General features: G+C 46.6%; 1 protein-coding gene across 1 annotated transcript; it reads right to left on the minus strand.

The window, feature by feature from the left end:
* Positions 1–598: 598 nt before the first annotated feature.
* ZNF620 (zinc finger protein 620) lies at positions 599–12,965 on the minus strand. The gene is given in 7 exon segments (XM_089919146.1): positions 599–3,113; positions 3,115–3,493; positions 3,495–3,801; positions 6,028–6,141; positions 6,614–6,740; positions 8,272–10,616; positions 11,366–12,965. Coding segments are annotated over 6 exon segments (1,263 nt in total). The 5' UTR covers positions 8,296–10,616; positions 11,366–12,965; the 3' UTR covers positions 599–2,801.
* Between the last annotated feature and the right edge of the window lie 65 nt (positions 12,966–13,030).

Genomic DNA, 13,030 nt, shown 5'->3' on the forward strand with positions numbered 1-13,030 from the left:
CTTGTAAAATTGGGCAAGGCAAAGATTTCTTAAAAATGCCACTAAAAGCACAATCCATAAAGGAACAAACTGATAAATTAGACCTCATCAATATCAAAAGCTTCTGCTCTTCAAAAGATTTTGTTAAGAGAATGAAAAGACAGACCACAGGCTGGGAGAAAATGTTTGGAAATCACATATATGAAAAAGGAACTGTATCTATAATATATAAAAACCTCTCAAAGATCAATAAAAAGAAAAGCCAGTAAAAACATAGGCAAAAGATATAAACAGAGACTTTACCAAAGAAGACATAATGGAAGGCAAGTAAGCACATGAAAACATTCTCAACATCAATAGTCATTAGGGAAAGCAAATTAAAACCTTAATGAGATAGCATTACACACTTATTATAATAGCTAAAATTAAAAATGCTAACAATCTCAAGTGTAGGCAAAGATGTATTAGAAATGGAACTCTCACACAATGCTGGTAGGAAGGTAAAGTGGCACAACTTCTTGGTAGAACAATCTGAAGATACTTAAAAAGTTAAATATACACATACCTTATGACTCAGCCGTTCCACTTCTTTATTTACCTAAGAGAAATAAAAGTGTACATCCTTACAAAGACTTGAACACAAATGTTCACAGCAGCTTTACTTGTAAAAGCCAAAAACTGGAAATAACCCAAACGCCCATCAAGAGGTGAACGGACAAATAGATGGTGGTATATCAATAGTAGAATACTACTCAGCAATAGAAAGGAATGAACCACTGATATTATGCAACATGGATGAATCTCAAAATAATTATACTAAGTGGAGTTCCCTTAAGGTCTAGTGGTTAGGATTTGGCAAAAAAAAAAAAAAAAAAAATTATGCTGAGAAAGACACCAGACCAAAAAGAATACATACAAGGTGTTAACATTTGTATAAAATCCTAGAAAAGGAAAGCTAATCCAAAGTGACAGAAGGAATTCCCTGGATGTCTGGTGGTTAGGACTTCATGCTTTCACTGCCAAGGGCCCAAGTTCAATCCCTGGTCGTGGAACTAAGATCCCACAAGCCGCGAGGCACAGACAAAACAAAAAACAAGAACAAAAAACCCCCACAGTGACAGAAAGCAGATCAGTGTTTGCTTGGGGAGAGCCAAGAGGGAGGGATTACAAAGGGGCATAAGAGAAGTTTCGGGTGTTATGGCTATGTTTATTATCTTGATTGTGGTGATTGTTTCACTGGTATATACATAAGTCAAAACTTATCAACGACATTATGATAATAACACTTTAGTTTATTATGCTCCAGTCACTGTTCTAACTACTTCTATGTGTATTAATGCAGTTAATCCTCAGCACAATCCTGTGAGGTAGACGGTCACACGCCTGGGTTCATACCAAAGTTGGCCTGGCTCCGAATGATTAACCACTACCCTCTGCTTCCTGCAGTGGCAAAGTCAAGCTGTCTGCACGAGTGGATGCTACGACAGAACATATTTACTTCTCTTGCAACCGCAGGTAACAGAAAATAATGGTGGCTTCTTCCAGATCATAAAAAATAACCAGATGAAATTGCAAGGGAATGTTTGCTGATGGGAGATCACTTGGAACAGTAATGAGATGGACAAATTTAAGACAAATAGGGCCTTGCATCTCATTCAAAGGGTACAAACACCCCATTTTTGCAAAGGCATAGACTGCAACTGAGTAGCAAAGAGTCACTGCAGAGTCAGAAGTAGTGAGGGTGGGCACTGTACCCAAGGTAGGTCTCTGGAAGTCTGCACCCTATTAGGACTGTCCTTCCAAGATGCAGATGGCTCCACACAGATAGGGCCCCTCTGTTTTTGTGTTTAAGAGACTTCCAATATACAGATTTTAATAGAGGGTCTACATAGCTTGCCTTTTCTTAACCCTTGTTTAGGGTTGCACATCTGAGAAAGGATGCAGGGGAGATAAAATTTTAACAGGTACAAGGTCTGAAATGTCTTTATTCTATACCCACACTTGAGGGTATAAAATTCTGGCGGAAATCATTTCCCTTAGAATGTCAAAGGCATACACCATTGTCATCTAACTGTCAAGGTTGCTGTTGAGAAATCCAATGCTATTCTTACTCCTGATCTTTTGTTTTCCCTCTCTAGAAATGTTTTAACATCTTCTCTTTAAACCTGGTCCTTTGATCATTCACAGTGATGGTCTTTGATGTAGGTTTCCCCCCAATCCATCTTGCTGGGCACTTGGTGTATCCTTTCAATCTGGAAACCTTCCTTTGATGTTTTTAAGTTTGGGGGTTTGTTTCTTGTCTTTTCTAACTGTAAAGAGAGTTCATCTTGGAGAAACAAGGGTTAAGAGAACCTGAGGAAAGTTTCATGATGGAAGCTGAGAGTCTGAATTAAACATCTTAGTGGGACAGGCCAGAGGAGCACGCGTTGCAGTTATACAGAGAGAAGCAGCAGATGTTTAAGAATTAGCACAGTTAGGGACTTCCCTGGTGGTCCAGTGGTTAGGAATCCACCTTCCAACGCAGGGGAAGCGGGTTCGATCCCTGGTCAGGGAACAAAGATCCCACATGCCACAGGGCAACTAAGCCTGCGAGCTACAACTAATGAGCCCGCACACTCTGGAGCCCACGCCACAACTAGAGAGAAGCTGGTGCGACACAACGAAAGATCCCGCATGCTGCAATTAAGACCCCATGCAGCCATAAATAAATAAATAAATAAATAGAATTAGCACAGTTCAGAAAATGCAGTGATGACACTGATCAAAAGCATGAAGATGGGGAGAAACAAGAAGAGGCACTGTGAGCCTAGCTGTGGAGAGTGCTACTCTTGGACACATGTCTTCTGCACGTGGAGTTTCTGATGCAGGATGAACCTTCCACACCAGCTAAAGGTTTTCCCACACACCTTACACTCATAAGGTTTCCCACCAGTGTGGCCACGCTCATGCTGAACCAGGGTGATTTTCTGATTGAATGCCTTCCCACACTCCTTACATTCAAAAGGTTTCTCCCCAGTGTGGATCCACTGATGCTGAGTCAGGGCTGTGTTGGAGCTTAATCATTTCCCACACTCCTTACATTCACAGGGTTTCTCCCCAGTGTGCATTCGCTGATGGAGGATGAAACTTGAGCTAACAGCTGGAAGTTTTCCAACATTCGTCGCACTCATGGAGCTTCTCTCCAGTGTGGAACCTCTGGTGCTGGAGGAAGACGGGGCTGCAGCTGAAGGCCTTGCCGCACTCCCGACACTCATAAGGCTTTTCTCCAGTGTGGATTCTCTGATGCTGAATCAAGGCCATGTCTGAACTGAGACCTTTCCCACATTCTTTGCATTTAAATGGTTTCTTCCCAATGTGGATTACCTGATGCCGGATAAGTAAGGAATTATATCTGAAGTATTTTCCGCATTCTTTGCATTCAAAAGACTTTTCACCAGTGTGACATCTCTGATGTCTGTGGAAGTCTGCCATCCGAATGAAGCATCTGTCACATTTTCCACACTTATAGCTGACTGCTAGAAATTGTCTGATTTGTAGTGAGTTGTGTGCTAACACTAATGTATTTTCCCAGCTTCTCACACTTCTCCCTGCTCTCCACAGCACAGGCCTCCTGATACCTGGTTGACCCATCTGTGAAATCTCTCCTCTTTGACCTTGTCCTCTTAACCATCCCGTGGCTGTGCTGTTCTAGGTGGCTCCTGAAGCCAAGGTGCTGGGGAACATTCCCTGGCAGCCCTCCTAATGTCAGTCCGTGGGACTCTGCTTCTTTGGAAATGTGTTCTTTTGGCGTTGATTCTTCCTTGTCAGTTCTGGTCTCCCCGCCTGATATCATAAAAAGAAAATACAAGTGTCAGCCCCTAATATCACAAAAAGAAAATACTTATGCTAAAGAGGGAATAGGTTCAAGTGGTTCTGATTTGCCCTGAGTAAGGGGATATTTTCCAATATGTACACCAAATGATCAAAGACCACCACGCAGCAGAACCCCACAAGTGGAACTCTGTGAAAGAGGCCAGGGAGGCCAGCAAGGCCAGGAGCATTCCTGTAAAGAGCGTGAAGACTGGAAAACAGCACAGTCTGTTCACTAGGGCAGAAGGACCAATTGCTGTCTCCCAAGTGGATCGGATGGATCAGTGCAGATGTAAAGAAGTGATGAATGGAGAGCCCGAGGTGAGAGACGGCTGAGAGTGGAGAAGAAGGGGCAGTCGAGCAGCTCAAGTCCCACAAAAGGTCCCACGGGCTGAAATTCCTTAAGAGCTGCTTATTTTTTTAAATGTTATCCATGTCATAATCTTTGAGAGAGACCCAACCTCTGTCATCAAGTTGGCTCTAGTAAAGCAGCAGGCTCCTACGCAGTGGCTGAAGGGACCACGCAGGGCAAACACCACAGCATCCAGAAGGAAGGGGAAGACGTGCAGGCTTGCCTCTAAAAGAAAAGAGCACTGGACATGTGAAGAACCCTTCCAAGAATGGACATCAGTCCTAGAGACAACCACGTAACGATGGTTGTCCTTTTTCCTAAAACTCTATACAGGATGCACATACAGTCTAACACAACAATATGGAATGTGAAATCCTAAACTAACTAAAAAAGAAAAACTAATATAATCATCAGCACTGGGCCAGAGAAAACCCTCATGTGTTTACAAGCAAACTGTTTAGAAAATATTTTTTAACCCAGACAACCTGAAGTCTTGGGGTCATATCCAGGAAAGCACACAAGGCTGGAGCGGGGAGGCGGTGGGGAGCGATGTGCATTATTTTTTTTTAATATTTATTTATTTGGCAGCACAGGGTCTTAGTTGTGGCACGCGGGATCTTGGTTGCGGCGTGCGAGATCTTTTAGTTGCAGCATGCGGGATGTTTAGTTGTGGCATGTAAACTCTTAGTTGCGGCATGTGGGATCTAGTTCCCTGAGCAGGGATCAAACCCAGGCCCCCTGCATCGGGAGCACGGAGTCTTAGCCACTGGACCACGAGGGAAGTCCTGCGATGTGCATTATTAATGGACATTCTCTGTAAAGAGTCTGAAGAGCACAGGAAATTTTAACAGGCAGAGAATGGGTGAAGCAGAATAACAAAGGCAAAAAAAAAAAAACATATATGTATATATATACATATATATATATATACTATGTTGTTATTTCTAATTCTCATATCAATACCTCTCAAAATGAGGAAGCCATTCACCTTTCATTTACAAGTTTTGCTTCAAAAGTTCATCTATTAAAAAATACATATATATATATATTTTTTTAATATTTATTTATTCAGGCAGCACTGGGTCTTAGTTGCGGCACGGGGGATCTTCATTGCGTCATGCAGACTTCTTAGTTGCGGCATGCGGACTCTTAATTGCGGCATGCATGTGGGATCTAGTTCCCCGACCAGGGGTCTAACCGAGGCCCCCTGCATTGGGAGTGCAGAGTCTTACCCACTGGATCACCAGGGAGGTATCCATATATTTTTAAGTGTCCATGGAGGGAAGATGAAACAAGAACGGCAGGATATAGGTGGACTGTTGAGGTGAGGGGTACACTGGGTGCATGTGGCTGGTGTCTGCATATGTGTGAAAATTTCCATATAAAAATAAATTTTTAATATTTGTTAAGTTAGTGTTTGGGAACACATACTTCAATTTCCCATACAAATAATGTACCCTATGCATACACAGATTGCCAGACAGGCCCCCAGAAGTCTATCTTCCTCATAAGGTGGCTGACATCCTCATCTTTGCAAAAACAAACTGATGGAAAAATAAAATGTTTCTACATGACAGGGATGATAAGAGCTGCTCAGACAGTGTCCCTTGGCGGGTGGTGAGGTGGAGAGGCAAATGTGAACACGCAAAGAAATCTTGCAGCCACACCCTTCTTGGAAGAGAAGGGCTCTTCCTCACTTGAGGGAGGCAACCACTATAAATGCAGAACATCACATGTAACGATTCCAGAGGAATGAAAACAGTCTCACAAGAGAAGAAACACTGTGCATATTGAAATGTGAAAACAAGAAAGCAGGCTAAGCAAAAAAGGTAGGGTCTCATACTCACCTGGACAGACTCTTCTGAGGGCCTCCCTGCCCACGGGTTCCCAGGGATCGAGGCCCCATGGCAGTTCCCCTCACTCCAGCTGAGAGACCAGAACAGGTCTGGTGAACGAAAAAGCTGCCCAGGGAGAAAGAAACAGGAAAACAAAGGTAGAGGGAATCATGAAGCAAGGTCACCTCTCAGCCCTCTTTTTCTCCAGTGAGCCAGGTGGGGAGAAACAAAGTGAAGTCAGCCTGTGCATCTTAGATGACAGAAAATTCCCACAAAGCAGGGCAGAGTCTTGGAATAATCCTCTACTCAAGTTCCAAATATTCAGAGAACTTGAAGACGGAGGCAAAGGCTCTGGTGAGCTCCTGACAGCTCTTCATTTCCCTCCATGCATGGGGCAGAGTCCCTCCCAGGGTTAGAGGATAGTGATTTCAAAACCTGGGAACCCAGGGCTCTCCCAACCCAGTAGCCTCTGCGGAGCTCAGCCTCCAGAGCAACTGCCCACAAGGGTTATTAGAGACCCCACAAAGTCAAAGGAAGAAAGAAGGCAGGATGCTCAAAGGGCAGAGGCAGAGAAGAGCAGGGAGAAAAGATATCTCACCCAGGGAAGCCACATTTGCATAATTCTCCAGCATCACCTCCCTGTACAAGGCCCTCTGCACAGGATCCAGGATGACCCATTCATTCTGGGTGAAGTACACAGTCACATCCTCAAAGGTCACTGGCTCCTGAAACAAGAGGTTCTTGCTCCAGCCCTGTGTGAGGGCAGAGGAGCCTAAGTAAAGGGAGAGACTCACTGGGGCTGGTGTTATTGCCGAGGACAGCTGTCCAGCGCTCAAGCCCCCTACACCCCTCTCTGCAGGGGCCAGCCCTCAGCCAGCATTGCCCTCATCAGTAGGGGAGCCCTAGACTCACTGCATCCCTTGTGGTCATCCCCAGCGAACAGCCCTTCCTTCACCTGCTGATCTCTGTGTCGACTCTACTGTGTCCTGCTCCGTGTGCCTATGGGTCCCTCTGGCTCCTCTCCCCTACGTGGGTTTTGTGTGAACATGCACAGGGGAAATCTGTATAAACACAGCCCACAGAACTTTTGTACTGATCTCTACTCCCTCCCTAATCCCGCTAAGGTCACTGGAACACAAAGGCCCAACAGGAGAAGAGTCAAATCAGACTAGAGGTATTAACAGAATTTTGAAAGGCAGAGACAGGATAAATGGTAACTGACACAGAAGAGAAGGGAAAGCTGAATCTTAACTGCTGGTGCAGGAGGAAGCAAACAAAAAAGAGCCTGATTCACACCACAGAACAAAGGATGAGCTCTGGATATTTTTAAAGTGTGAACTGCTTTTTTGTAACTTGGTAAAATACTCTTTTTTCTTTGAGTTTTTATTTATTTAAAAGGAAGTTTGTTTTTTGTTTTGGGTTTTTTTTTTTTGTTTTCTGATTGAAGTATAGTTGATTTATAACTTGGTAACACATTCTGTTTCAAAGCACCAGGGAGGAGAGAGGACCCCCAGAGTATATAGGGAATGAATGAAAAATACCTACACAAAAGCACATCACTGAGAAGCCTCAGAAAAAGAGACTTAAAAAAAGATCCTAAAGGCTTTCAGAGAAGGAAAACAACACACACATGAAGACTTGGGAGTCGAGATGGCAAAGTAAAAGGAGTCATGTTTTTTAAATGCTGAGGAAAAACTTGCACTTCTTATCTAGATGGAGTCAAAGGGAACAGATTTATCCTCCTGCCTGAACCAAAATAAGACAAGTTACATAAAACAATGGTTTTCAAGATACTGGGTATGAGGCAATGAAGGATACCAATTCCTGAGAGATGGGAAGCAGAGAGGTGAGCCCTGGGATTCTACAAAAACACTACTAGAAGTGCTTTATCCAAGCAAAGACTTTTTCAATCTTGTGGACAGAAGTGAAAAGGGTCTTCCTTGTATGCTGTGATGCAGATTTCCACTTTTTAGTGCATTTCCATTTTTCAGCCCAAACTGCCAAATCTATCCCAATCAATCCCCCACACTCACTTGTTTTTTCCATCTTGATTATGTCTTAGTTTGGGAATTCTCATTTCTCCACTCCCCTTAACTCCTCCCCTTCCCCAAACACACCCGACAATGACAGATGCACAACGGAAGCCACAGGCCTGGACCTGGATCTGGATGCAGAGCTGACACCTGCTCTCTTGACATCAAAAGGGTGAGAGGGCAGGGAAGGGGAGCCACAGAGGCTGAAAGGATGCTCGCTCACTGGGCGCCAGGTGATCTGGAGCATGGCAGGCGTCTCTGCTTCGCACACTGCCCTTCAGGTCCTGAGATGTGACACTGAAAGGAAAATACAGAGGCACGGGTAAGAGTGATGCTGCCTCGCACCCTGCAAATACCTTCTGTCCGCCTCGGCCCCTTTCCATTCCGCTACCCCCTCACCACAAAGGCAAAGAAAGGGTTTGGAGAACCCGGTACTACACCCGGGGAAAGCGAATCTGTTACCCGGACACCGGCACCCGCATCCCAGGAAGCCACTAACCCCGCACAGTGCAAGCGAAGAGAAAGCATGGGACTGCAGCCAACCTCTGGGAAAGCTTCCAACAGGTTCAGTGGCAAGTGCGGTAACCGTCTCCCCTCCTCTCTAGGAACCTGGGAAGTTTCCCATCTCTGTGGTTCCCTATCCCAGCCGCAGCCGTCCAGTCCCTACTTTGGGAGATGGCAAAGGACAGAGCTGCTGGCCGGAGGCTCGGGTCCCGCAGCGCCCCCATTCGGTAGCTCCTCCGGGGAATGTAGGCCGGCTGGCTCAAGCCACAGAATGGTTTCAATCCTGGGAATTACCCAGGGTTCTCTGGCGTTCACTACTTCTGGTTGCCCTTCCAGGTACTGAGGGGACCATTGCTCCACATGTGCCCAAGAGGCCTGGGTTCTGTGGCTACACCAATGTGGGAGGATTGGAAATTGGAAGAGTGGAGCCCATCACTTCAACCGCCAGATGTGTATGGGTTGAGAGCATAGAGCACCTGGTCCAAAAACCTGGCCGCTGTACCACTTACTAGCTGTGGGACCAGCAGCAAGTTGCCTTGCCTGTTTCATTGTTAAATGGGTATGATGGTGGTACCAACCACAAAGGGCTGTTGAAGGATAATAATTAAATGAATTCATGGATTGACAAAGTGTTTACAGTAGTGCCTGGCATGTAATAAGTGCTTACAAGTTTGTGTTGTTTATAGAGATACAAGTGCTGCTTGGGCTCCAATGTGTGACACAGTGTAGGGAAACAGCTATTAACATTTAGCCTTAGAGCCCTTTCCCACCATATACCCGGATGTGTGTTCCAGGCCCAACCTGGAGAAATTCAGTGCTTCTACCCAGAAAGGTTTTAATTACAAAGGCATCTTCAATTAGTTCAACTACATGACAGAGGGCCTGCACAGTAACAGGAATGGCTTCTCTTCTGTGACCACAGGTGCTACAGTATCCAGAGACTTTCCTCTGCTGTTTCAAATGCCCAATGATGGGGGCCTTTCACGTACCGTGTAACCAGTCTCCTGCACTTAGGCATCTGCTGCACATTGCTCCAGCCCAGCTCTCTTTTGTAACTACACATATAAATAGATATTGAAACCAAATAGAATCATCTAGACAGTAACCGCAATCCAAAAGGAAGAACTAATATTTTTTAAATACATTAAACAAATGTATTACTTTGTTGCAATCAATTCATATTCATTAATTAAACTTCCTTGCACTAGTCACTTAAATGGTCTTTATATAATAGCTAAGATTTATGGGAGCTTAATAGGTGCTAGAAACTGTGCTACGGCTTTATAAGCATCATCGCTTTTCATTTTCACTTCTGAGATTGGTACTGTTACGTTCCTCATTTTACAACTGAGGAAACTGAAGCCAAAGAGGTTTAGAAGTAATCCGAGGCCACACAGCTAGAAAAGCCCATTAACCAATACCCGTGCAGTTTCTCCTGGGAGCAGGGAAGCATTTTAAACACCATGGAAACATGACACGGAATTCTCTGGCTCCACACCCCACAGCCTCTGATGCACTACTCAGTCCTCCTTTACTTCCCCAATAATTGTCGGAACTGCCTAATGTCATTGGTTTTGCAGTCCTCCTCCTACCCCTCCTAGATTCATGCTCTACTCATCTAGCATCCCCAGGGTGTCTTCCAAATTCTTCTAAGTTCCATGGCCTCCAAGGACAGTTGCAAACTACTGGCACAGGAGACCTGCCTCTTGGTAGACTTCATCTGTAGAAACTGATGTGGATTTGTAGCTCCCAGGAAATTTTACTGGCAGTGCTTCCAACTCATGCAATTAAATGGATCTTCTGAAAATCATGTCCTCTCTGTAGACAAAGGTATCTCCCACTGGGGATAATCTCATCTCACCTCAAAACACTTTTCCCCAAACACACCCTCACCCGCACAGACACACATCCACAGCTGCCTGGCAAAGGGGAACCCAAGTCAGGCCCGAGTCTGGCATAGACTTCTCTGAGAGCTGATCTAAGAAAAGCTGTCAGGAAGCCGTCTCACCTGGGACCACGCTGTCTGAAGCATGGCTGCCGTCCCCTGGTTTCCTGCACTGCTCTCTGATTTGGGAAGAGGAAGAGTCTCAGATCTAAGGAGAAAAGAGCTCCAAGGGAAACTGCCCCTCTCTCGCAGCCCGTACGTGCATTACTCCCCTTTACATCTCTCACCACCATCCCTGGGCTCCCTTAACTCTTAGGACAATGACTGCCCTACCACTCCATGGCAGTCCGGCCCCTCCCCTCACCCACAGAGCTATAACTGCTCCATCCACTTGCTGGCAAGCCACAAGGCTTCTCAAAATATGCCACAACACTACATTATCCAGAACTGAGTCTCGGCTAGAGGAGAATCCTGGCCTCAGTGACTGCTTGGGTTGGAACAGAAAATTTTTACTGAATATGTCCTGTGACCCTGACCGGTGACAAAGATTCTGTCCTTGACCAGACTCTTGGCAGGCTCCCCTGAGCCCCTTCTCCGCTAGGCCTTCAAACCCTAGCCTATGAAGACATGAACAAGACATTAACATCATCTCTAACAGTTCAAGGCCACATCCCTAGGATGACCCTACCCCCTCTTAGAGGGTCTGCTTGAGAAAATTCAAGGTTGTCTAAAGAATATAGTGCTTGTTCCACCCAACTCCTGAAGATAGGGCCTCTGTCTCCCAGTCTCTGTGGGAGGGGGTAGGAGCCTAACTTCCATAAGCGCCAGTTAGCAAACCCAGACGGGTTTCACTTGACTTCCCTGCTTTACTGAGTCTCCACTCGCCCCCTCTCTACTCTCTCATTCTCCCTTTCAAAGACCGGGTCACCTCTGTACAAGTCGAAGCTGAGTTCAGTTCACCCTGGACACTTTGACACGATGACCAAGAGAGGTCTCCTCTGGAGAGAAAGGGGGCGCCTGGACCGAGAGGGGCTACAGCACAAAATGCTGGTGGAGGCTTGGCAGCGGGTCAAAACAGGAAAAAGAGATGCTCAAGTGGACCGGTGGGTGATGCCGGGCGCACGCCCGCTCGGAGCGGCGGGAAGCAGGCGACGCCATCTCCAGCCGCCAACGAAGAAGGCGGGCACAGAAAGCCCTTCGGAGGAAGACGAACGAACCCGCCACCGCGGGCAGGGGCGCGGGCCTCTTCGGCCAGGCTCTTCCAGATCAAGGCTCTCAAGCCAGCCAAGACAACGAATGCGCCGAGCCACCTCGCCTCCGAGGCCGGGATCACCCCGGCGGACGGTTAACGCAACGGTCCACTCTCCCGCCGGAGAGCGGGCTCCCCCAGCCAGCGCCGAGGCGGAAGGACGGCGGGAGCCCACCGTCCGCTCTAGGAAGCCCGGAGGTTTCCTCTCGGTGGTGCCGGTCCAGGGCGCTTACGTGACCTTCCCGCTTCGCCGGGCCCTATCTCCGCAAGTTGGAGATGGCCAGTGGCGGCAGCGACGGTCTTGTGGCAAACCTGCCTGCCTAGATCTCAGCGGCTGGCTGCAGATGGGGCCGCAGCAGGGCTGGTGCAACTGTGATCGAAAAGCGGGGATTCTTGGCCTCCAGGATGTGACATCATATATGGAAACAAATGTTTGTATCTCTTCTTAATCCCCCCCTATTCCTGGGACACAGTCCAAGGGTGGACTGGTAAAGATTAACCTAACAGTCTGAAGTTGGCTCAATCGCTGTTCCTTCTAACTTGTTAACAAGGCAAAATTTCACATACTAAGTGCTAACTTTCCCGGATTAGGCTAAAAACTAGAGAATTAGCTCGATTTCACACTATAAATGCTGAGGACTGTCAGCGGAGCACATTACAATTTAAACTGAACCGTAGGAGCAGACAGAAGTTTGCCTCACAGCTTGCCTAATCTCTGTTATGTGTAGGGTACAGGGAGTGCACAGAATGAGATCTCCCTGAAGATGCTGCTTAGAAGTCTCAGCTTGGCGGGATGAGGGCAGGGGCGGGGGGCAGTTAAGGGAGATGCAGGGAATACCCTGCTGGAGGCTTATTCCTTCAGGAGGTGTGGCAGTGGTAGCTAGATTAAGGGAGAAATCACGCAGCCATATTGTTTTTCTGATCAACAACCCAGCTTCCACTTTGGAGTGACTGTGAACAGAGAAGGAAAAGTGGGAGAACTATAACCAGAAATGAACTAGATGGAGAGCTATAACCAGCGAGCCAGCCTTGCCACTGCTGGGTCAACTACACACATAAACCCCAAAGGAAAAGGCCCAAGAAACACCCTCACTCAACCCATGGCCAGAAGTACCTGTCTACCCCCAACACAGAGCACAGAGGAAATCAGAGGGGTTATCACTTCACATAACCCCACCAGCAAATCCACCCCCAAACCAGCCAGTCACAAGCCAACAACAAATGAAAGTCTGAATGCACAGACCGAGCTTACTGTGAGCCAGGAAACGTTAATGGAGGATGATCAACACATCCAATGGAAGACTATCAAAGATAAATTGCCCAGGGCTTCCCTGGTGGCCCAGT

This window comes from Delphinapterus leucas, chromosome 10, assembly GCF_059928025.1.
Source record: "Delphinapterus leucas isolate spDelLeu-1000000601 "Yukka" chromosome 10, BTC_Dleu_Yukka2, whole genome shotgun sequence".
NCBI classification, from domain to species: domain Eukaryota; kingdom Metazoa; phylum Chordata; class Mammalia; order Artiodactyla; family Monodontidae; genus Delphinapterus; species Delphinapterus leucas.